The sequence below is a fragment of the Drosophila arizonae genome, chromosome 4 (assembly GCF_054131065.1).
Source record: "Drosophila arizonae isolate 15081-1271.41 chromosome 4, UAZ_ARI_1.0, whole genome shotgun sequence".
NCBI lineage: Eukaryota > Metazoa > Arthropoda > Insecta > Diptera > Drosophilidae > Drosophila > Drosophila arizonae.
The window spans coordinates 24,324,265-24,346,129 of NC_142924.1; the positions used below are offsets into that span (position 1 = coordinate 24,324,265).

Here is a 21,865-nt window from a genome sequence, read left to right on the forward strand (position 1 = left end):
AATTACTGATTGACGGAATGATCATTGCCACATCTGATATAGCTAGCTGTTAAGAAACTAGTATGCTTGTCAGTCTAGAGAGTAAGTACAAGTACGTTAGCTTCGCCGTCGGCTCTTGTCGGAAAACGTAAGCTGAAATGCAGCTAAGCGATTTCGAAAATTTAAATATCAAGGCAAACATCAGGCCGAAGAAATAACCCTTTCTAAAATATGAAGCACACGATGTCTCAAGTATCGCACTTCAGATTATAGCATCAATCGATAATGGCATAAATTATAGCAACAGCGGGCGAACTGAATTTTGAACTTTAGAATGCGGCAAACATTTACAAATAGTTTTAATTATATCAGTTCTATATATAGTACATTCGGATATATGTATGTATATACATATTGTCAGCCTAGACACAATCGGTTTGGCGCGTGACTGTTGCGGGTGGTCAAAATGAAATCGGCTTATGGTGCCCGAAAGTGCTCCAAGAGTGCCCATAAAGTAGATTACTTCTAACAGCCATGACAACCAACGGCTTTGCAGCGCGACGCCCCAGACGAGAGTCAACCTCTGCCTCTAGGCGGCCAGTCAGTTGCTGCCCCGTTCCCATAGGCAAGAGCCTATGCTTCGTGGCAGTCGAGCCGCCAGCCGATGCCAGCCGACAGCAGCCGAACCGCGAAACGAAGCGCCGAACCGTTGGGCCGTTTGAATTTGAAGTTTTTTAAACCGTCAACTAAAAGCGCTGCGATTTTAGTGGCACTCGAGCCAGCTGAGCAAACGGACGTGCGATAGAGAGAGATCGGTCGAACGATAATAATCATCAGTCATCATTCAGTTAACAGCCACGAACATCGGAAGTGCAGGCGGGAGCATCAGCAGTCGGCGGAACTAATTAAACTCGCTAAATAAAAAAAGAGCATAAAAAAGATTTGTCTATTAACGGCGCATCTTTTGGTGCAATTTTCCGTTCGACTTCAACGCGCTCGGGCGTGATGTCGCTGGCAGCAACAGCAACAGCAGCAGCAGCAACAATTGCCAAATATTGTGTATACGCACTGCAAGCCCAAAGTAAATGAAAAGTCCGGCAAAAACAAAATTCTCGTGGGGCAGCATCTGTGTTAGACCCACCTGCCTGCAATTATTAATATTCAACTAAAGTGCGCGCGATTACATTAGAACGAGTGTGCAACAAGTAACAGCAGTAAATCATGTTTCTGGAGAGTGTGCATCTGTTCACGGTGAGTAGGGTAAAGGAAGTGCTCTGCCGTATACGTGTGTAGTAGAGTAAACATCCTTGGTATAAAATCAGCGAATAGCAGCGATTGTCAGCAACGAAATCAAGAAATTAAACGTAACTTGAGTGCAAGTCAATAAACGAAAGGAATTCACATGGCATCCGTATTGAGCTCGTCGCAACGGTTCTTGTTCTTCAGCAAATACGTTGCCAAGTAGCTAACGGGATCTGTGGGTCGATCACGGGCCAGGGCCTGCAATCCGTGTAGCAGAATGGGCGCCACCGTCTGATCCAGATACTGGCGCACCGTCAGCGAGTTCATATCCGGGCGGGGCTTCCGGCAAATGGGCAACGGGTTCTGCATGTCCGTAATAGCTGCGTTTGGCACATCCTTGAACGAGGACTTGGCGGTCATGTCTTCCGACATGATGCCCGCTCTTCAGTCCTTACCTCTAAAATGAATAAATATTTTTAATTTATTTTTTTACTGGTGTCAAACGAATTCTCTCACCACAAAAAGAAAGAAAAAAAAAAGGAAATAAATGTTAAATTTAAACGTGTAATACTTTTGAAAATATTTATTTTGTTTTAAGTGTCGATTTGAGATGTGTTCACTTTAAGGTTTTCAAAACGAATGCCCGACAATTTCGTTTAGCTTGTGGGTCATGAATTTTCATGGCCATCTTGGTAATTTTGTTTTTAAATTTTCAATAAATATTGACGTAAAACGAAAATCATCTATGAGCTTAGTAATTTTTTTAAGCACCGTTCTGTTTTTCTCCTCTAGTCGGCAGAAGCCATTTTGGGCACTTAAAATGCTAATTTTATGACACTTTCAAATGGTTCCCACAACTTTATTTTCTATTTAAGCCGTAGCACTAAATCTATCAACAGCAACGCTTTGGCTACAGCACAGCAAAAATTTCAAAGTCGTTTGTTGTCAGCCGCACTTAGAGACAAGATTTAAGAGAAACGTTGCACTTACGTTGATTTATTAATTCATTTGATTTTATCTCGATTATTGTGAAATTTAGAATTGCCAACATAAACGAGCAATTGTCATTGCGATTGTTTCTGTTCTTGCCTAATTAAGCAATTACAAAAGGAAACAAATTAAGATCATAAGCCATTCGCGGAATGAGTTGGGCAACACACGCGGCACCCAGGCAGAGGTATTTGGTGCTGCCTTGGCATGAAACAAGCATTAAATCTTGTTAGATCAATGCCAATTCACCAATGTGGAATACGTTTAGAAGCTGTGTAAAACAGATGCCAATATATTGCAATCAAAGGCTTAAGTGCTACTTGTTTTCGATTCACTGGCTGCTGCCGTTGCTTGAATAATTTATGCATATTAAACGTACTACTCATGTGGCAGATATGCAAAAGTACGAGGGAAAATAAAAATAAAACAAAACAAACGATTAACATATATATTTTTTTATTTCTGTTTTTTTTTTTTTTTTTTTTTTTCTTTTTCTTTTTGCCATAAACAAACCTGTAGTTTTTGACCCATATTAGAGTTGCCTGGTTAAATTTGAATATAAAAAGAATTGAGTGGATAGGCAAAACGCTATTTCTTAACAGTTAGCAGTGGGCATCGTAATTTAATCAATCTTCAATAATTCAAAAAACATCATGAAAATTTCAACAAAAATCGTGTAGTACGATTTCCTTACGATGAGACAGCAACCGCTTCGGGCTTCCCCCGATATTGATCTCGGCGCTGAACTAGCGTGTAATATGCAGAGCGCAAAGTAGAGACGGAGAGTGGAAAAGCGAAATAATAATAATATGAAAAGCAGCGTAGCAAAGGTCACTGGCATCGTCTAGCCGAAAAGATAACGAAGATACGAAGGTGATAATGATGCTGCTGCTGCTGATGATGAGTACGTGCTGAGGCGTTGAATACGCCGTGTCTTACGATGAATGGATTGCATGTGTGTATTTGAGATGTGATCTCTGGTGGGCAGACGGCAGCAGCACGTGGGCAGGGCAAACCTTTCCCTTGAAAGGCAACAAATCAAACAAATTGCAGCCGCAATTGCGCAAATTGGCAGCGCGCTCAAGACAAGTCCAAGACTGGTCCAAGATAAGCACTAAAAATGCAAATGAGCAGCTGTAAAAGCCAAAGCAAAGCGAGGTAAAAAAAAAACACAAAATTATTTGTTAATATGTATTTGAAATGGGGCAGCAAAATTAGCGCAACTGAATTAATTAACAACTGTAGCATTTGTTTGTGTCTGCGGATTACTTGCCTGACCTTGACATACAGAGAAAGGGAGTGAGAGCGAGAGATAAGCTATCAGATTGAGTGACAGCAATAAAATGAAAAGATTTGCGGTTTCAGTCCAGCAATTATGTAAACTCTCCACATAAGTCTGACCTCATGTGTGCCAGACAATTTTTAATTCGCTCATTTCTCATTTCTGATCTCTGCATTTTACAATTACATATTATTAAATATCATTTCAAATGTAACGTGCCGTTGAGGCAGCTCGAGGCACCCAAATCAATGAAATCTGGCTTGGCATTTTGTTTTGCATTTTACGCATAAATTATTTATCCATAAATTTTTGAACGCCCCATAATGAAGCTTGATTAAAATCGCATTTCGTGAATAGTCAAAAATAAAGCCCACCGAAATAACAGCAACTTTATTTATTTTGTTCCCTTCTTTGTTTTTTTCCTAACAATGATGCTGCAATTTTTTGTTTTATTGGCTGACCCAATTGCCAAAAGTGCGGCTAGGGCAAAAGGCGCAAAGAAATTTTTACGGAATGCCTAGAAGAAGAGGGAAAATATATTGAATTCTAATTAGTTGGTTCACACGCCCCGTTTTAACTGGAATTTCTCACTTAACTCAATTAGCTGCACAATATTCGTAGCCAATTCGCAAATTTTAATGGTGCTTCAAACAAATTAGCCACAGCTGCTGTTTGAATGTTTATGGCCATGTTCAAGTGCATGAATTACGGGTCAGGCAGTGAGTCCGCCTGAGTAATGTGGGAAGATGACGCGCCTGGGAGTCGACATTTTTGGGTAGTTTGTGGGGCAATAAAATTATTTTTCGGTTACCTGAATTATCTGAGATCAACTCTATGTGAGAAGAAGACATTAATATAAACTACAATAGTGTATAAATTGAGTAATATACTATATTGTTAAATAAAAAGAGCTGGACAATTCTCATTATGAGCCTTGCGATAATCATAATTAACTAATTGTAATCAAATTCATTTTAATTAGCATCAACCTTTTGTATTTGCTTTAATTATTGTTTATGGTATCTTAACAATACGAGTTCCAATAATCATTAAAAATATTATTATGAGCATCATGATCAATATTATTATTGATAACAGTATCAAATATGTTCGATCCATATATATTAAATGTTAATTTAAATTTTATTTAACAGTTCATAAAAAAATTATTCCGATCGTATTCATTATACAAATTAGTTTCATTTAACATCCTTATTATCATCAATACTGTCATAATCATTGACACAGAACACATCACAGAAATCTTACACATTACGATCGTATAAACGCTTCATCAGCATTCAGTACCACATACATATGCATAAGTCAACATCATTAACATCTTATTATCACTATCATTTTTTTAGCTTTAAAAATGATTAATATTATTTAAGAATTTATTATGTACGTCTGGTCAGCAGGTCATCTGCCGCAGGCTAATCCCATACAGTATCTCTAGAGTGAACCTTAGGTCAGTCCTTGAGTAATAAAAATATAAAACTGAATAGTAGGCGGACATTTAAAAGTCGTTACCTCAACTACATATCTATGTATGTGTATAAATGTTTCATATATTTCCACACTAGAGGCATACTCGGCTGACTTGTTTAGAATGAGTTTAGAGTATGAAAAGGCAATCAACGTCTAATAAATGGATAATTTACCTGTTTACATGAAAACCATATTCTGTTCTCATTTAGCACTTGAGTAGGTGTCAAATGCTTTGAGGCAACTGAGGCAAGTAAGAATTCGCCAACTGAAAGAAACAGACGACTCAATACTCTAAATGAATATTATATAATTTGCTATATCAACTATGAAATTCACATGAAGAATTTTTTGATATACTAACCTGAGCATGTTGCAAACCTTTTAATAACTTAATGCTTAGAGGTAGACTGTCATGTTTGCTCATTAGGTTTAGTATAGTTTGTGTACCTTGTCTATACAGAGTACAGCACTTTGTACTTTGATTTCAGATTCTGAACTATTTTCCGCTGACATAATAATTTTCCATTAGTATGCCTGCGACTGCGACTGCGACTGCGACTCACGCCTTGTCGCACTTCTGTCTCAAATATTTCAGCGAGAACAACTGACAGCCGCAACTGGAAGTTGTTAGAGTGCAAACAAGACAACCACGCGATGCTGTGTCCCTGTGCCCACACACGGTGTCACGGCAGCACCATAGTGGCACCATAGTACCACGGTACGGCAGTGTCGCCAGATAGCACGTTAGCTTTTGTTGGCTTGGTTTATCAAAGACTCATAGCCAAGGTGTAGCCCACGCATCCACGAATGAGTCTCTCCACACAATGGAAATGATCAAGCTGAGCTGAGTCGTTAAAACTATGCCAAAGTCACGCTGTCGTTGGCCCTTTGGAAAGTCAAATGAGCAGCCTGCATTATCACACACACACACACACACACACGCACATGCTGCATTTGGCTGGCGAATAGTTTGGCGTTTTGATCAGTGACTTTGGTATTTGACGCAGCGGCATTTTGCATAAAATGCAACATTGCTGACACAGTTCACGGCTCGGCGCCCAGCCCAAAGCAACAGCAACAGCAACAGCAACAGCAGCTTGTAAACGCTGCCAAAATGCTTTTCCCACATGGTCTTATCTGTGAGATACTCATACGTGCATGCATACGAAGTTCATTTACACGCAGCTCATACACCAAGTGGCCCACGCCCCCACCGCCGTCGCCGCCGCCCTGAGCTGGCCAATTACTTTGATTAATTTGGCTGCCTCTTTTGTGTGTGTGTGTGTGTGCGTTTTGTGGGCAAAAGCAAAAGCCTAAATAAGTAAAGAAAATAGAAATAAAACACGATGTACATTGACGCCACTAAGTAACCCACAGCAATTATGAAATACGTTTTAGCATTTTAGCCAGGCACCAGAAGAAGCATCCAACTTGGGCAAACAATGCAAGTTGCATGCCCGCACGCCGCTGACAATGAAAAAAGCTTTATACAACACGAAATTAAAACACGATCGCACATCGAACATGGCCAAAAACAACAACAACAACAACAACAGCAGCAACTACAACAACGGCAACTCTGGCTATGCCAAGTTGCATTGGGGCATGTCGAAGCTGAGCTGAATATATTTTTAGCCGCTGTTGTTGTTGTTGCCTTCCTTCGTGCAACTTTCACTCTCTTGTGGGGCCGAATGTCACGAGCGCGTTTAGGTTTCTTTGGCCACAAAACGCTTGGACTTGGACTGTAACCCAGTTGGAACAGTCGCGAATTGGAGCAGCCAAGTGCAGCGCCCAAAATGCGGAAACTTTGCAAAATGCAAATACTCGAATTGCCAGCCGAAAGCGCCAAGGCGAAAAAGCACTGATGCGTTGCAGTTGAACAGAATCGGCACACATTAAAAGAAAGACTTAGGACACGAACTTGTCAAGCCAAGGCGCGCAAGCCAGTGAGTGGTGCGTGCCAGTGTCACTATTGACAGCTTTTGCTACACATTCGATGAGCGTTGTCTGTGATTTAAGGCGTTATATTGTCGACTCGGCTTTCCTTCGCAAATCAGTCAATGCCACATTTTCTTGGCCTTCAAACTATACACATACGGTGTATACACACTTCTGATGAGTCAGCGTGGCGCTGAGCAATTTTTATGCCTTTTGGGTGCCTGCTAAGACTCGGCTTCATAGCTGGCTGCCTAATTACAGACGGCCTTCATGCAATTCGCAGCTGACAGCAGCCAGACAGCGGGTTGGAGGCAGCTCAGCTTATGCTGGGCGCCCCAAGATTACATAACATTTCACGGCTCGAAACATTTTGGGTGCGCCACCTACAATTCTATCCGCATTATGCAATCCCATTAAACGGCCACTTCACAATATTCATAATCTAAGCGAAAAGCAACGCCATTAAGCGTACAAAAACAATAACTACAACAGCAACAACAACAACAACACACCACAAAAAGTGAAAAGTTTCGGAAGCGCGTGAAAAACTTAACCGCCTACGTGAGCTGCCCAACTGATTCTTTTGAGTGACGTAGCTGACCTTGTCGCCGTGACGAAAACGCATAAAAGTCATAATAATGTTTATGGCTTATTATTTATGATGCATGTACATTTGTTTAACAGCCGACTGGCATGCCTGCATGCCAATTGCATAATTACTGTGCGATACAAAAAGTGCCATATTCTATTCTCTTGTTGCGTGACTGACACGCGCAGCGAGGCTGCACTGTGGGTGGATGTGAGCGTTCGCATTCAGAGTGGAACAATCGCATTTCACTCATCACATCATCATCATACTGTATATTTACCGAGCATTAGACGTAAGCGCCATTTCACACCTCGTGCATGCCACAGGTATTACGCATTTGGCAAGCTCCACAAAAATGGCACAAATATGATGCAATGCCAGAGCCGGAGCCAACGACAGCGACAAATGCAAGTCAAACTGTCTGAATGCAGTTTTGTTCGCAATTTGTTAAATGATCTATGGCAGTCGCGCAGTAACAAACAACTACAGCGAAAACTACTCTCAAAGAAATTTATCACTTATGGCATGACGAAATTCGTATGCCCTTATATGACTTATGGACTCAAGCTAACTGCGAATAGATAGAGACTTTATACTGATATTATTTTGCCATAGTATTCGAAAAGTTTGAATGCACAGCTGACTGGCAAACACTTCTAAAAAGCTGCTAAGACCTTTGTCAATAAATAAGGCAACATCTCCACAGACTCAATTGTCTGCCAGGCACTTAAACACGAGTTTTTCCATAGAGTATTTGTGCATTGGCAGAGCACGCCGCAGCTGAGCGCCTCGGATGTGATTTTATTTATAGAAATTAGCAAATGTGTAGCCGAGTAGCAGCAGCTGCCAGATGCAAATGTCGAAACTGGGTTGCCCCGAATGCAGCAGCTACTGCGATGCAGGTCAGTTTTGAATAACACCAACAAGACGGGCGGACGCTGGCTCAGAAGCGCGTGGTTTGCATTGCCTGTTTTGAAAACATGTGCCAACAAATCAAACACCAACACACAGTGCCAGCATTTAATTCTTCTTCTTCTTCTTCTACTTCTTTGCTATTTGACTTGCCAAATCATATTTTCAATTGAAGTTCTAGCAAATTGTTGTTAATGCCTCGAGAAACAAACAGGAAATGGCAGCACCAAAAGCGTTGACCAAAAAAGGCAATCAATTTTTTTGCAGCTACCAAAAGTCAATCAACTAACGAAATTTAATACAATTTTATAGCGGCTGTTGTTGTTACTGTTGCTGTTGCTGTTGTTGTTGTTGTTGGTGCTCCCACAGTAATTTGGACTATGCTCGAAATTTGACGGCGGTCTGTCAGTAGCTCACATACTCAGAGACCCTCTGCTGTGTGTGTGGGTGTGGGCGTCTCGTCGAAATGTGTAATTCAATAGGCGAGCAGAGTCCCTGACTCAGTCGTCGTGTCTATGGCGCACATTCTCGGAATCGATTGTGCCCAATGAAATGTTTCATTAATCGCCGCATATTAATATAGAATTTCATGTTCGTCGTGTTGCTGTTCGGGGCATTGTTTTTGTGGAATTTGAGCAATTAAAAAATTATTATTTGCTTCATCGGCTCGCCGAAAGCAATTGCAAGTGAGAGCAATCCCTCAAATCGCACAAGTTTCTAGATAAACATATGGTGGTTTTAATCAGTGTGTGACTAAGCAGCGGACAAACCAACTGATTCCCATACGCCTACAAACCCACAAGGCCCACAAAAACCACAAAACCCACAAAATAAAAGACCGACAACAACAACGATAGCAACTGTAGTTTTGCATGCTATGCTACAGGTTTGTGTCTTAAGTCTTTTGTTTTCTCTTCACTTTTTAGACTCATTCACGAAAGTGAAATGAGTATATTGGTTTTGTGCAATGTCCGTCTTGCTGTCCGTCCGTCTGTCCGTCTGTCCGTCTGTCCGTCTGTCCGTATGAACGCAATCTATTTCGGCGCTATTGAAGCTAGAGACTTGAAATTTGGAACACATACTCGTGTATATCTCCGATTTATAAAGTGTTAAAATTTTCCCGATCCGCCCACTAGGGGCGTGGCAAATCGGAAAATGCATTTTCCGATATACCAGAAATCATGTTTGTTGAAGAGCTAGAAAGCTGAAATTTGGTATGTAGGTCCGCGCCAACCACCCAAGATCACAAGCTATGGCGGATATATCTCCGCCCATTAGGGGCGTGGCAAATCGGACAAAACTGTATCTCCTAAAGTTATAAACCTAGAATGCTGAAATTTTGCACGTAAGCTAATGTTTTAATTCTATGAAGATGGGTGAAAAAATTATATATCTACGTCCCTTAGGGGCGTGGCAAATCGGACCTGAAGATATAGTGATTTTTCGAATTCTGCTATATTTTAGGCACTATTGATGCTAGAGATCTGAAATTTGGTATATATACGCGGGTTGATCATCCAAGTCCAACGAGCTATGGTAGATATATGTCCGCCCATAGGGGGCGTGGCAAACCGCAAAAGTTTATATCTCCTACAATTTAAGAGCTAGAAGCTTCAAATTTGGATAGTTAAGTTACTGGTAGCCTCCTCTATCGATGCCCCAAAAATAATTTTTAAGCCTCTTTAGGGGCGTGGCATATCGAAAAATACCCTGTAATTTTCACATTTTTTGAGCGTAAGAATTCAAATTTTGCATTTAGGTAACCGGTTACTCGTTCTAAGAACTGGCTAAAATTGAGGAGTCGACGGCCACTAGGGGCGTGGCAATCGGCATTTACAGTGCCCGTATCGCGACATTTATATGCGTCAGCCATCTATTTATGCATTTGTACATATAAATAAGCTTAATAGATATTCATAATACAAAAGGAAACATTTTTATGAATTTAAAAAAATTTAAAAGAAGCTAAAATAACAAAAATTTGCAATTTACAAAAAAGTGTTTTCCGCGGGATTTGAACTCGCACCCAACCCAAACAGCATGTTTGTCAAAATAGCTAAAATAATGGTCGTCGGCGCTTCAGCCTACAGCACAACCGCGTCGTTTCGATCAATAGAAGTTAAAACGAAATCACATTATTGTTATGACGCCACATAGCAAAGAAAAGCCAGAGTGGTGGCTGGAAATTCAAAAACAATGCAAAGACAAATCAATCGCAACGAGATTCTTAGAATATGCTAGAGTACGCATTTATGTGTGCATACATACACACATACAAATGAGCGCGTGTATAAGGCTGGAATGCTTGATGCTATGCGTGCAGACTTACATATATACATATGTATGTATTTGCATATATGTATTTGAGGGCTATTTAAGAAGAAACAAATTTAAACTTATAAAATTATTCGACTAAGAAAATGAAAAGTATTAAGTGCCATTCAGTCAAGCTCGCACCTTCCCAATAAAATATATATTTTATAAAAAACGAAAAATGTATGAAAAAAAAAAAAAAAAACATAGTAGAGGTTCGAACCTCCCTACTCTAACGTTACTTGCGTCGCCCTTAGCACCCGCGCCATTGCTTTGCTCGAGCACTCAGCTGCTAAAATAGAATAGCTTAATAAGAGAGCGTCATCAGACAAAACTACAGTAACGGCTAGAAAGTCCAGAAATCAATCGAAATTCTAAGAATGTGAGAAAAGGCGCGCTTCTGTCTGTACGCATAGAATAGACGATGAGTGTGTGCACATGTATAGTAAAATCGCGCTGATCTGCTGCTAGCTTGAAGCCGGTATCCAATATATGGATATATATACATGTATATTATTAAAAGTCAAAATTGTATAAATTATATACATATGCATGTAATTTGAATGCAATTATGCAATGATCATAGCAATAGCTATCGATGATTTTCCCATTTTAAATGGGATCATGCCCTGTTTTTTGTTGCGCACTAGACTTGAAAATTGCACTATATACTCTGGTTGACAGCGTTTGGGCTGTGAATGAGTCTTCTGCAATCGGTATCGCCCGACTGCAACGTTCTTACTTGTTTTTTTTGTTTTTGCTATTTTGCATGCGCTACACTTACCCGTTTGCTTGGCTTTGATGCCAGTGTTTTGGCATATTTCAAGACGGAAGCGGCAACAAATTGTGATTAACATGATTATACATATGTTTATCAGTCGATTCCAGCCGACTGTGTGGGTTGGCTACATGCACAAATAAGCATATAGATGAGATGTGTGTGCGTTTCTGGCCATATGTAGCGAAAGGTTAACACGCCGCTTAGCCTATATGAAAGGCTCGCCGTCATCGCGATGGGTGTGCTTCATTCATTAGAGCGTTGCTTTAATAGATTTGTCTGGCATACACGAAATCGCAAGCTGCGCCATTTATTCCCTGATCATTTATCATAGTTTTATTCGCGTTTTTGTTTCTGAATCTAATATATTTGGAGCGCTCGCACAAGTATAATTGAAGCGATTTTTAATTAAGAAACTACGACAGCGAAGGTCACTGTGGGGCAAGGCAACACCCGAGGGCCGCGGGCAGTCGGATTCAAAGAGATTGTTGATCAGATCTCTGTGACTCTCGCCAATTGCAGCTTTGAGAATTTTTGGGGTCATGCAGACAATTGGGCGAATGCTGCGTAAGTAATGCCAAAAAAAATAATAACAATAAAAAAACAAAACAAAAATTGTTGCGCAACAGTTAACGGGCTTTGTTACCATTTCGACCTGCAGCCATAACAATAACGTAAACAAAAAGCGGCACTTAAATCTCGCGCCAAGAAAAACGTGATTTTCCACTTTTGATTTTTCGGTTGTTGTTTTTGTTTTTCTTTTTTCTTTTTCCCATTTTAAGGCGCGCTCGCGCCCAAAAGGAGTCGCTTGACTCTTGTGATTCTCACGTAACCAGCGCCAGCATCAGGCGGCAAGCAGCCGGCAACAACCATAACAACATAAACACATGCTGCCAGGCTGTGGCTGGAGCCAACTCCAACGCCAACCGGTTGAGTAACTGCGCCGCCAATTTGGACTAAATTTCTTCCAGATCTTTGCTCTCGCAGTTTGCAGAAGTGGTTGGTCTGTGGCTGCTGCCACTTTTACTCTCGTTGTTGCCACAATCACACACACACACATACACAGTCACAGCCGCAGCCACAGCGACTCCACCGACTTTAGCCCCATAACGGAAATGGCCATAATAATTTTTGCACAATTTATTACGTTGCGTTAGCAAATGAAATAAATTTCTAGCTGTGTAAATCGCCGTCGATTGACTATGACGCTTATGCGCAAATACTTAAATTGATTGTAATTGTATGGGAATGGGGACTTTTGTTTTCGATCTTTAGAAAGTGGTCAAATATTTCGGAGGGAAGCACATATTCATATTTGTTTAATATATCTCACTCGCTGTGGGACTAGCTGATGCAATTGCGATCATGATTGATGGCTGCTGTTAGTCATAAATCTAATTAATCAAAGCGCTGATTCAAGTGAATTAATTACAAATATTTATAAATTATGCCACAAAGCCAAAGCAATTATGAACAAAGTCCAATAATTAGTGAAAGAATGCGAAAACAAATATCAGCCTCGGTTCGAGTTTAGTTCAGTGATTCCAGATTTGAACTTTATTTTCGCTCTAAAGATTTATTCATATTTACAGCCTACAATACGAGTAAATACAAAGCAAAAACGAAGCCTGTCATAAGGCGACACATTGAAAATAAAACTGAATAATTTTTTAGCCAATAATTAATTAAAGCAAAATAAATACAGCAACAAGCGAATGCGAGCAGTGAACACGAATCGGGTAACAAGCACAAAATTATAATAAAAATGTCAGCTACGAAATCATTAGCTTAATTGAAGCACACAAACCACAATTCGCAGTGGCGGACGCCCACGTAGCCGCCGTGGCGACGCACCCGGTCGCTGCCCCCATCGCGTCGAGTGGCAGTTGCGAGTGGTTTATGACTGCATGCTTAGGTAATTGAAGCGTTCGAGCTGTTTACGTGCGGGTGGCGGCGGCATTAGAATAATTGGCAAAAGAATCTCAATGAGCCAATCGCGCCAGCGTCAACCTTGTCCCTGAATTACAGCTCATTATTATTTCTGAGCCACATGGCGTATACGCAACGTGTGCGCTCCAACCGGTTCGCAGCGCGTCGTTGCAATTGCTAAGCATACACTTTCACATGCCACATTTCCGTTCGCAACTTGTTGCTGCGCTGCACTGCGCTGCGCTGCATTGTGCAACCGCTGCGGTTGCATCTCATCATGTCACCTTGACTCTGAATTTGAAGTGCATCGATGACTGCACGTTTTCGGCCAAGTTAAGCAACGCCAACTGCCAACTGCCAACAGGCAACAGCTACCTGTCGGCACTTATCCAACATCTGTTGCAGTTGGCCATGTTTGGCCAGATCCACATGCATTTCTAGCTGCCATTAGCAGCGGATGTACGGCTATTGCCATATGCCATATGCCATTAGTCAAAACACCGGTCTCAACTGGCAAATAACTAGTGCCAAGTAGCAAGTAGCAAGTAGCAAGTGGCAAGTGGCATGAGGCATGTTACTGACCCCTTGTCGACAATTTTCTCATTGCAGCTGGCATTGGTAGCGCTGGCAGCCGCCTCGTGGGGCGACGCGAGTCAAAGTCAGTACCACATTCAAACGGATGAGGGACCTGAGAGATACTTCCGCTTTCAGACCGACAACGGGCAGTTCCGCAAGGAGAAACGGCTGCAGGACGGCACAGTCATCGGTAAGTCCACAATGAGAAACCGTTATTAACGACTAGCTATTGCTTAGCTAAATCAATATTTGCTCATCAAAAATCCATTTAGATGAAGCAGCACTTGAACTGCTTTTGGTTTAGTCACCAAAAATCACAGTGTAGACAACAATTTGAGAATTCACAAATCTATTTTGCAGGCACAGAGGCCTGGATCGACGCTGCCGGCTTTTTGCGGCAGAAGGACTACATCGCGGACAAAGAGGGATACCGCATACTAAAATCCAAGACAATTTTCGTGGGTCAAAACAGAGGCATTGAGGTAACTATTGAGTGGCATAGCATCAGCATTCAGCAGCTCATATATGTCGGTGCTTTACAGGAGGCAATCAAGTCCACGAAAGCAGCGCCAGCTCAATCTGGCGTTCTGGTCGATGGGAATGTGGGCGGCAACAGCGTAGCCGGCGGCTATCGCAAACATGGCTATGGGTATAGCAGCACAACCACAACTACCACGCCCCCGCCAGCATTGTATAGCTCACCAAACTTGGCCACTGCAAATCTGGAGTCTGGCGTGGGCAAACTCAACTATCTGCCGCCCGAGCAGGCAGCCAAGATAGAGCCGCAAACGCAGCTAGGATTCGATCACTATCCGGACGAGCTGCCAAGAGCGCGCGATCATCTCTTGGGCGGCAATGTGCACATTCAGCCCAACGCGGAGCCCATCGATGAGATCAATGCGATCAACGTGTACGACGAGGAGGCGGATCATGGCTTTGCGCCGGGTCGCTTTGCTGCCGTGATTGCTTCAACGACGCCGCGTCCTGCCGTGTCCTCGCCGGCTTTCTTGGCGCCAGAGCTGTCCATGCTGCCGCCTCTGAGCGCGCACCGCAGGAGAGTGCGACCACGCCCAACAGCCGTTGGCATTGTGTCGACGACTCCCGCGCCCATTGCTGCGCAGGATCAGTTTGCTTATTCAACGCCCGCCCCCTTCGTTGCGCCGCCCTCCCTAGGCGATGCCGGCTATCATTACGCGCCTACAGCCACGCCCCTGCGCAGCTCGTATGGCTTATACACGTCCAATTTACCGCTGGATGTGAATGCATTGGATTCGCCTTTGCTGCCACCGTTGCCGGATCGGGCGTACCGCCGCCGACTGCGTCCGCTGCACAGCAACAATCTGGATGCCTCGGACTACGATGGGGTCAGCGTGACTCGCAATGGGTTCCGCTATGTGCTGCCCAAGCAGTACCACGAGGAGGCCCAGGTGGATGGCAAGCGAGCGGGCAGCTACGGCTATGTGGATCCGTTCGGCATACGCCGTGTCGTCTACTACAATGCAGCTCCCGGGCGTGGCTTCGTGCACCGCAACAACAATCAGTATGTGGGTGCTAATGGAGCGCCGTACGACGATCCCGGCCCAGCGCAGCTGGTGAACGAGTGAAGTGCGTCATAGCAATTAATCGATAATCCGATAATCCACGAACTGTGCCCTGTATCCTCACTAAGCACCAAAACTAACCGAACAGCCTCAAGTTAGGGAATGCGCTTCGTATGAGGGGTGTTCACTAAATGAAAGCATTTTTAGATACTGTAGGTAGTGAATACCTATCGCCTGCTAACCTGTATATAACCACGCTTTAACCCTGCGCCCAGAACTCGAACCACTTAACAAACAAAACGAATATCTGTGTTAATTAATTTAATACTTATATATTTAACTTAATTTATGAATAATCCAATGTGCAATTCGCGCCTAGGGTTAGTTAGACTAAAGCTTCATTAGGGGCACTCGCTGTCGGTGCGGTAAGTGAAAATAGTTTCATGTATTAATCTTGCCATATTAACAACGCGTAAATAAACACAAAACAGACTAAACACTACTACACCCACACACACACAAACACACACGTATATAAGCGCACCTAGATTTAGAATCAGTGAGTAATTTCTTTGCCAATAGCTGTTCATTATGCAAATCTCAGAACCAAAATTATACAAATATATATATATGTGTTTCTTATTTGTTTTTGTAATTCGAATTTTTTTTTTTAGAAATAATGAGCACCCGTTGCCTAGAAATTATAGCAATAACAAACATTCCATGTATAATATTTAGTTTTACAAAAGTAAATAAAATATTTCATAATGCAAAAAAGGTTTGGTAACTCAATCGTGCTTGGGATGCCTCCTGCTGGGCCTTCGCCTTCGCGTCCTCCTGCTCCTCCTACATAGGCTCTGCAGCACATATGTGAGCAACATGGGAATCAGTGCCAGAAATGCGATCACATCCAAGGAATGCGACTGGAAGTAGTTCAGCTCCTTGGCTGTCGAGTGCAAGTGAGCGGGGTCGGGATGGCGTAGCAGATACTCCACCCACCACACGGCCAGCTCCAAGGGTGGCACAGGATTATCGCGTAAGCGTCGAGAGCGCAGCTTCATGGCCTGCGCGTATTTCTTGTTCTCGGCAACCTCTCGAATGGCTGAAACCAGCTGGACAGTGGTCATATTCAAGTAGTTGACCTGAACAGCGGCTCCGGCGGAAATTGTTTGGATGAGGTTCTACGGAAGAATATATTGCTGCAGTCACTTTCCAAATACGAAATGAACTTACCCGATACTGATCGAGGAATAAAGGAATCCCGACAATGGGCACACCGTGCCAGGTCGCTTCCTGGGTGCTTAATCCCCCACAGTGCGAGATGAACAACACCAAAGATGTATGAGCTGGAAACTATCATGATCAACATCTCAACTCACTTGCCAGATCGAACTTACCCAAGACATCAGTTTGAGGCAGAAAATCCTTCACCAATACATTGTCCGGCATCTGCACATCCCTCAAATACTCCTTGTCGAACTTCCATAAGAAATTATAGTCGGGCAATTGCCTGAAGGCCTCCACAATTTTCAGTTTAGTCTCCCTGTCCACATTCTGTGGCAGCATATTGGTGCCCAACGAAAACAATATGGCTCCGCGCTTGCCTCTTCTCATAAACTCATCTAGTTCCTTGGGCAGGGGCTGCCCCGGCCTGCCCTGCATGCCACCCACCTCGACAACGTTAGGTGGCAAAGCCTCCACATAGTTGGTGGCGGGGTGGGAATTGACCAGTGAAACCTTTGTAAGCTTCGCCAAGTCCGAAAGGGACGGCATATCGGGCCCAAAAACAGGTCGCATTATTTCGTCCAGTTGGGGATTGTAGAACCACCGGCGATAGCTAATTAGGAGCACTTGATAAATTACTTGAGTCGTCTATGAAACTGATTTTATGCTCACATTGTGTCCGCGGCAAATATAAGCGTATTATCCAAACGCTGAAAGAAGCTCATGCTCGCGTTATACAGAGTCGAGAAGTAGGGTACAAGTGCGGGAAAGTAGTGATTCGACATGAAGTCCAGGGTTATAGGCGCGTTGTGAAAGGCTGTTATGCCAATAATGGGCGGGTAGCGGAATCTGTGCGCGAAACCCAGCAGATAGGGTCCCAGCGTATAGTCGTTGATAATCACATCAAACTCAAAGTCCGGCGGATAGTTCAGCAGCTGCTGCAAGCCCTGCGATGCGGCTATGCTTTCGGCAGTTTTCAGGCCGTAATCATAATGAATCGGAATTGTCACATAGTCGCCAATGCCAATAAGCGCGTTAATATCAAAATTGTCGGCGCCTCCCGCAACGTAAAAGTCGTAGGCACGCTCCAGGTGGATATAGCTGACATTGGCTGGGACCTTATCATCGGGCCGTGGCAAGTCCACAGACAGTATGGTCAAATTGTGACCCCGCTCAGCCAGCTCATACAGCAATACGCTATTCCTGCAATCGAGAATGTTCCGTTAGTCTCCCAGCCATGCTCCATAGCCGCACCAACCACTTGCCATATGTGATGACTGTGGGACGTCATGCCCATCAACGCCAATATATTCGCACCAGCTGCCCAGCCAAGCAGCTGAATCACAACCACGACGCGAATGCCGAGACATTTGTCGGAATACATCTTGACGGCTACTGAGCCGCTGCCAAGCGAGTTTTCTGCTCTTATAGCGATACCCACTGAGAGCTGATAAGAAATAGTTTTATTTGTAAAAGCAATTTCTCTCTTTGCTCATCACAATCTAAGCAAATCAGCTTTGAGTTACTTGTTTGTTTCATTGCATACATCTTTATATTATTGAACTTTTGAATCTGTTGAAAAATAAAAGATAACGTTGTAGTCGAGCACTACCGACTGTAGAATACTCATTCACGGTAAAGTCGTTACCTGCATAATTAGTAATTACAAATATTTTATAGATGAATATTGAATATAAATATATAATAGATGGATATATTTTTTTCTTACAAAAAACGCACGCAACAAAAAGGAGACTTTTTTGAAGAAATATCAATATAAAAATACTCAAAATTGTACATTTACAAATCTATATATATGTATACCTTTAAACGATTATAACAGTAACACTCGCTAAATATGAAACAATGGAGTCCTGATTTTAAAACCTTGTCGCTAACGCGAATACACATTCCCAAGTCAGCTATCTAGCTGTTCAAGTAACAATTTTTCTGACTTGCTGGAAAATACATTTTCCGATTTGCCACGCCCCTAACTGACATATCGGGAAAATCTTTATTATCATTACTATAAGAAAAGTCAAACTTGCGTTCAGGTAGAAAGATACATGCAAGACTCCAAAAAGTACATTTGCTAGTGATCGGGAAGATGCTCGTCTGTTCGTCCGAGTTGGCACTGCAATCTCGTAAGCTAAAACAGCGACAACTACAGAGTTGAGCTTATCGCTTTTTACAACATTTATTCTACGATTAATACGCCGTAGTAAAGGTCTAAAGAGTAGCCCAAGAGCAGCAGCCGGACCGTGTATTCTACTCTTACACGGTCCGGCTGCTGCTCTTTAGATTAGAATAGAATTTTTACTCTTTTAGACGGGCTTCTCCGATCGTTGTTCTATTTTATGGAAAATTTTATCTAATAATAATCATGTTAATATCGTTAATCAGTTTCAGAGCTTTTGATTATTGGTTGATTAATTATATATACATGTATACGCTACATATTGAGTATTTAGAAAATAGTAAGAGAGATCAACAAAATTTAAACGTAACAAACTTTGCCAAGTTTGTCATGTTCAGTCTGAACATACGCTCTATATAGCATTTCGTATTTGTTTTGAGCGTACACTGCTCTCCAGAGAGAAAAAAAATAAACAAAACAAAACTCTTATCGTTTGGTATTGATTATCGTTATCTTATCTCAACCGGCGGGACCATTGGTGAATCAGTCGCGTTGTTGCGGTGCACTCGTTTGGTAACATGAAATCTATCGGGGCTCTTTTACCGCTGCTGCTGCTGCTGACTTGCAGCAACTGGCAGCAGTCGAATGCTGCTCGGATTTTGTGCATTGTCGGCACGCCGGCGCACAATAATCCTGGCTGGGTGCTGCCCTTCTTCCAGGCACTCGCTGAGCGCGGTCACCAGCTGACAGTGATTGGCTCACATATAGATGCAGACATACCGGGCATAACCGGCGTTCCGGTGAGCAACGAGTACGACGTGGTTCGGAAGCACTATGTGGACGCGACGGGTCACTACCAGAACTATTGGGATATTAAGCAACTGCTCATCTGGTATGAGGCGCTGCTTGGCACCTGTCGCTTCACGGTTGAGACACTCTTCTTCAAGAACTTCAACATTCCGGAGGGCAATTTTGACTTGATTATCTATGATGCCACCTATTCCATTGAATGTCTACTATCGAGGCTGCCCCAGCTGCGATCTGTGCCCGTCATGGCCCTCAGCAGTGGCAAGCTGACGACAGACCTACTTCAGTTAGTTGAAGCTGAGAACACCATCAGTGCTGCAACGATTCCGCACTTCGCCAGTCGACTGCCACTCGAAATGAAGTACTGGCACCGGCTACAGAACCATGCCATGTACCTGGCTGAGCAATTGTAACTATGAAACTAAATGACTGCAGACTAGGGAAAGATAACCCATTCTCAATCCTTCCCTTTCCCGACAGCATTCAATGGTCTGTGGTCCAGCCCGTCTTAAACGGCATGCTGGGCAACGGGTACTTCACTCCCGAGGTGCAGGTAGTGCTGCTCAACACGCATCCGGCTCTGGACTATGTGCAGAACATGCCACCGAACGTTATAGAGGTGGGCGGCTTGCACATTCTCTCCGAGTCGGAGCCATTGCCCTTCAGCACTCAGGACTTTATAGATCGCTTTTCCGAGGGAATCATTTACATAAATCTGCCCCATATTGAGCTGATGTATGGCTTGGGCATCCAGGCGATTGAGGCTATGATCAGGGAGTACGGCCAGTTCGGCTTCCTCTGGAATGTGAACAATGTGAAGGAGCTTCAGTTGTCCGAAAACTTTTACAATCTGAGAGCCATCAACGTGGTTGAAAACATGCAGCAAAATATTTTGGGTTAGCTGAGAGCCTCTTTCAACTCGAATCCTGTCTCAATTCTTGTTTTCGATTTCAGCTCACTCCAATGTAAAAGCCTTTCTCAGTCATGGAGATAGCTTCAGTGTCCAGGAAGCTGTCTACAATGCAGTTCCAATTATTGTGTTGCCCCTGCTAATGGATCAGATCAATGTAAGCTGAGATTCATTTACATATATTTCAGACCCTTACTTCTTTGCACCACAGAACGCCCAGCGCTTGGAGGAACGTCATTTGGGAGTTCGAGTTTCACCCGGAGACTTTGCAGTAAACAGCTTCTCCGCAGCTCTGAAGCAATTGATACGAGACGATTCCTATTTGGAATCAATGCAGCAGGCACAGCTCAATTATCGCACTCGCCAACTGAAGCCTTTGGATGTGGCCGTTTGGTATGCGGAGCAATTGGTCAGCCAGCCGAACCTCTTTAAGCACTTGTCGGTCTCCAAGTCTTCTGGAATGTTTTACCATATTAGAAAATCAATGGAAGTTTTGATTATACCTCTACTTTTTATGCTCTTATTCTTTGGCAATTTCATCTTTCTGATCTGGCAAAGCATAAGTAAGAAGAAGAAGGTGAGACGCATTAAAGAAAAAAAGGTAAAAGCCAAGCCACAGGAGGACATTAAAGAAGATTAGTTTTGAATTATAGATTAAAATTTAGGTGCTTTAACATCGAGACAAACTACATATTAAGTGATTTTAAATATAAATAATGCAAAACATAATTTATTATTTTCAAATTATTAATATTAATAATTGTTATAAAGCAGTATAAACTAAATTTTCTTAACGGGACTATATGTATATAAGTTGGGATTGTAATATTTTCATTCATTCAGATTTGTGAAAAAAGTTTTTTCTTAGTCTAAACTTTATTATTTTTTGCAGTTCATTGCTAATAAATCATCAATTGTGATTAATTCTATTAATTTTTTTATATTACATTAAATATAAATTTTTGTATGTCCTTATATTTTTTCTTAACAATTGGGCCTCTGATTTTATGTAATACATTTTCGAGGTAAAAAATGACAAATTATAATGCGAAATATCCCTGTAGAGCCTTTATCCATACTTATCTAATCTTAAGATAGTGTTTGCTTTACTGAATATACGAATTTGTATTACATTTTTTATTTTAATTGATCTACCCTCTAGCTCAATAGTTTTTAATGTAGATTTATTTTGTAGATGTAGCTGAGTAGATTTTATATAATTTTAGG

General features: G+C 42.3%; 4 protein-coding genes across 5 annotated transcripts; 2 read left to right on the forward strand and 2 right to left on the reverse strand.

Annotated features, from left to right (window-relative positions):
- The first annotated feature begins 722 nt into the window (after positions 1-722).
- LOC108614254 (uncharacterized) lies at positions 723-16,337 on the forward strand. Of its 2 annotated transcripts, none has more exons than XM_018008292.2 (4): positions 723-1,230; positions 14,053-14,209; positions 14,380-14,501; positions 14,562-16,337. In XM_018008292.2, exons 1-4 carry the CDS (start codon positions 1,201-1,203, stop codon positions 15,621-15,623), a joined length of 1,371 nt encoding a protein of 456 aa, XP_017863781.1. In that variant the 5' UTR covers positions 723-1,200; the 3' UTR covers positions 15,624-16,337. The 2 variants fall into 2 exon arrangements, with proteins under 2 accessions (XP_017863781.1, XP_089325277.1); XM_089469151.1 differs by lacking the exon at positions 723-1,230 and adding an exon at positions 7,839-8,413.
- On the reverse strand, positions 1,089-1,898 carry Dpy-30L2 (Dpy-30-like 2). The gene is made up of 2 exons (XM_018008295.2): positions 1,738-1,898; positions 1,089-1,678 (listed from the first exon to the last, which is right to left on the reverse strand). Exon 2 carries the CDS (start codon positions 1,651-1,653, stop codon positions 1,378-1,380), a length of 276 nt encoding a protein of 91 aa, XP_017863784.1. The 5' UTR covers positions 1,654-1,678; positions 1,738-1,898; the 3' UTR covers positions 1,089-1,377.
- Positions 16,192-18,200, reverse strand: LOC108614249 (UDP-glucosyltransferase 2-like). Its single transcript, XM_018008286.2, has 5 exons — positions 18,050-18,200; positions 17,457-17,987; positions 16,958-17,397; positions 16,794-16,906; positions 16,192-16,741 (listed from the first exon to the last, which is right to left on the reverse strand). The coding sequence occupies exons 1-5, from the start codon at positions 18,166-18,168 to the stop codon at positions 16,349-16,351; spliced, it is 1,596 nt and encodes a 531-aa protein (XP_017863775.1). The 5' UTR covers positions 18,169-18,200; the 3' UTR covers positions 16,192-16,348.
- Positions 18,201-19,303: 1,103 nt separating this feature from the next.
- On the forward strand, positions 19,304-21,367 carry Ugt305A1 (UDP-glycosyltransferase family 305 member A1). The gene is made up of 4 exons (XM_018008954.2): positions 19,304-20,137; positions 20,209-20,624; positions 20,683-20,795; positions 20,850-21,367. Exons 1-4 carry the CDS (start codon positions 19,500-19,502, stop codon positions 21,276-21,278), a joined length of 1,596 nt encoding a protein of 531 aa, XP_017864443.1. The 5' UTR covers positions 19,304-19,499; the 3' UTR covers positions 21,279-21,367.
- The last annotated feature ends 498 nt before the right edge of the window (positions 21,368-21,865 follow it).